A 2,874-nucleotide genomic window follows, 5' to 3' on the forward strand; every position below is an offset into this window, starting at 1 on the left:
TGAATAGTTTCAATATTAAAGTTGTGTTTTCGTAGCAGCTCAAGTCTGGTAAAAACGGCATCATCATATAAAGGGTCACGAAACATGTGTTAGCATGTTTATACACAAGCGTTATCAAGACAACAGGAGCCGATGACAATTAATATTGTTCTTTAGTAGGGTATGACAGACAAATCTGACGATAGGGTAGGGCATTTGAACACCATTTTGGCCCGAGGGGGCGGGAATTTGAACGATCCAGTCTTCAAAAGTTCAAATGACCCAGGCTTTGCCCTGGGTGGGGGGGAGGGGGGGGGGGATGTTGAAGTTTTGAGTTGATCGGCGCATTAGCTTACACATGATACGTTACGTTACTATTTCAGTACGTTGGGTCACATAGCCGCTGAATTCTGTGATCTTTTTGGCGCGGTTTTCTTATGAAGGAGCTCAGGATAAATACCAAAGCAATATATAACATTATGGCCTTCCGTGTTTCCTAATTCTTCAACAATGGTCGAAAAAACACCAATATTTCCAGCGAAGGACCCTTCTTTAACTACTGTCGTTAATTTATAGATGTTATTAAATTCATTCTTCTCATATAAATAAATGAAGAAAACATACCGTGAAGTGATTTTTCACAACGGAGTGCGGGTTGCAGGGTTGGGTTTTACCATAACTGAAGCAACCCAAGCCTTCCGCACAAAAATGCTAACCTTAGGCTAAACATTATCTTTAATTTTAGCCGCTAATGTTTTGGGTTGTTCCAACCTGCAGTCATCCATCCGCCAGCTTCGGAAACCATGCAATTAATATTTGTGCATGAAATGTCCGTAGTTGCTGTTTGAAGAGAGCTGGGACGAGCGCGGGAAGTGCTGTTCAACAGAAGCAGACGCAAGTCTTTTATTTCTTTCCTGGGATTACGTTTGCTTTCAACATCGCAGCCTGATATCAGCAAAACATGTCAGACTGGTCGTCGACTTTCTGGGCAAGCACTGCTGGCTTGTTTGACGAGGAAGACGGTGGGGACAATTTTGATCCAGATCAACAAGTAAGATAAGCTGGATAAGATTGCTGGATGTCTAGAGACAACAGATTTGATTTTTCCTCTTGTGACGTGTTTGGCTATAAGCCTATATATAGTCTGCAGAGTATGGCATATTTTGTTGAGGTCCGCTTTGCCGCCATCTTGGATAATGTGAATGACATAGGGTTGGAGTGAGCCAAAAAAAATGTTTAACGGAGAGGACAAAGGGTTTGACAGAGAGAGCAGTCTCTCTCTCTTTTGCCAACACTTTCTCTGCACCTCATCCGATCCACCATTCTTTAATTCTCACTTCTCTACCAGCTACAGCACACTTCCAAAATAACAGCCTTTATGGATTAGGATTGAAATAGCCATCTTTAATGAGCATTCCTTTACCACGGCCCTCAAACCCTGACCCTATTTAAGGGTAGAAAATAGAGATTTGATACCCTTTTTAAGGCCCAAAAGGCCTTGCACTTACGTCAATACAAGCTATAAACATCCCTTATAATCACTTTGTTAAACTTAATAGACCATATCTTTTTCGTTTTGCTCGTTGGGGTGGATACTGCAATTTAGTGACCCTATCTAAGGAATATCTAAGGATCACAATTATTATACCAAACATACGAAAAAGGATACCCTGTTTAAGGACTGAGCACCTCAAAAACCCTACCCCTATCGGGCGGTACATACCTATATAATTTATAGCGTACATAAGAGGGTACCCCCGATTATCGATCGACTGTCGACTGATATTTCGACTGACTGTTGACCAACATGGCAAATGACTGTGGATCGATACATCAGTCGAGACTACCTACAGTAAACATGATCCAAGAACACTGTGTGACAGCCTATCACAAGCTTTTCTGAGCTCATTACTAGTCACCCACAGATGACAAGCCATGACTGATGTAATAAAAACAAGTGAAAGTGTTTCCAAACACATTAAAAAATTGCCTCCCTTGAGGATGGTTTCCTCACTAAACAATTAACCTTTACAACAGGACTGTGTTTCTTGGTCCCTAGGATGAATCTATTTCTTCCATTGTGTTGACTGATTATTGACCGATACACTGGTCAAGTATCAACCAATAATGATCTCTCACATTACTCAATAAGAGCAGGACTTGGTGTTCGCAGTGTGTTATGGTCTGGCCTGAATTCTACAGCAAAATGTTGCTGGCTTGCAATTGGCATTGTTGTCTCAAAAAGACTTATGGTTTATAACTGGCCACATAAGCAAAATCAGCCATAAGTCAGAAGGGACTTTGTCAAGTGCTGGGACACAAAGCAAGGGCCACTTACACTGTACAATTTAACCAATTACGTGTAGATTAAACAATGTGAGGTTTTGACAGGCCTACCTGTCACTCCAAGGAGTGAGACTTGATGGTCTATTTTACTCTGTCAAATGCCAGACAAATAATTGTACTCGTCAATGAGGACATTTTAGGAGTTAATGGGTTACAGTGTATTGTGTATGTTTCTGCCCTTGCAAGAGTGGACAATGGGGTTAAAGTCATATACTTATACGTAAAGATTAGGAACACCAATTTATGGAAAGTTAGGATTGTAAAAGAAGCAAATTTCTAATGTTCGAAAAGCCTTTTTGATTACTCTTACCTTGGTCTTAAATATGACAGACTCGTTGGGAGAACAAGGATAGCCTCATCTTGGTCATTGACTGCTCCAAGGAAATGTTTCAGCGGACGAGAGGAGAAATTCCGTTTCAACTGTGCATCAAGGTATTATCAATTTCATAATTTTAATCTTCTGTACGTGCAGTGAGCCAATTCAAAGATTGCCAGTTAGGGAAAAATACTCTTTTTCATTGATTTACTGGGCAACAATGGATTAGGTGG

At 40.7% G+C, this 2,874-nt stretch overlaps 1 protein-coding gene across 2 annotated transcripts in view; it reads left to right on the top strand.

Moving 5' to 3' along the window:
- The first annotated feature begins 840 nt into the window (after positions 1 to 840).
- Positions 841 to 2,874, top strand: part of LOC138013510 (X-ray repair cross-complementing protein 6-like) — a 29,425-nt gene continuing 27,391 nt past the window's right edge. For both annotated transcript variants that reach the window (XM_068860597.1, XM_068860596.1), the window contains exons 1-2: positions 841 to 1,030; positions 2,656 to 2,757. In XM_068860597.1, coding sequence (XP_068716698.1) covers positions 941 to 1,030; positions 2,656 to 2,757 — 192 coding nt within the window. In that variant the 5' untranslated portion in view covers positions 841 to 940. The remainder of the gene's footprint in view (positions 1,031 to 2,655; positions 2,758 to 2,874) is intronic.

Source organism: Montipora capricornis, chromosome 8 (assembly GCF_036669925.1).
Source record: "Montipora capricornis isolate CH-2021 chromosome 8, ASM3666992v2, whole genome shotgun sequence".
Classification (NCBI taxonomy): Eukaryota; Metazoa; Cnidaria; class Anthozoa; order Scleractinia; family Acroporidae; genus Montipora; species Montipora capricornis.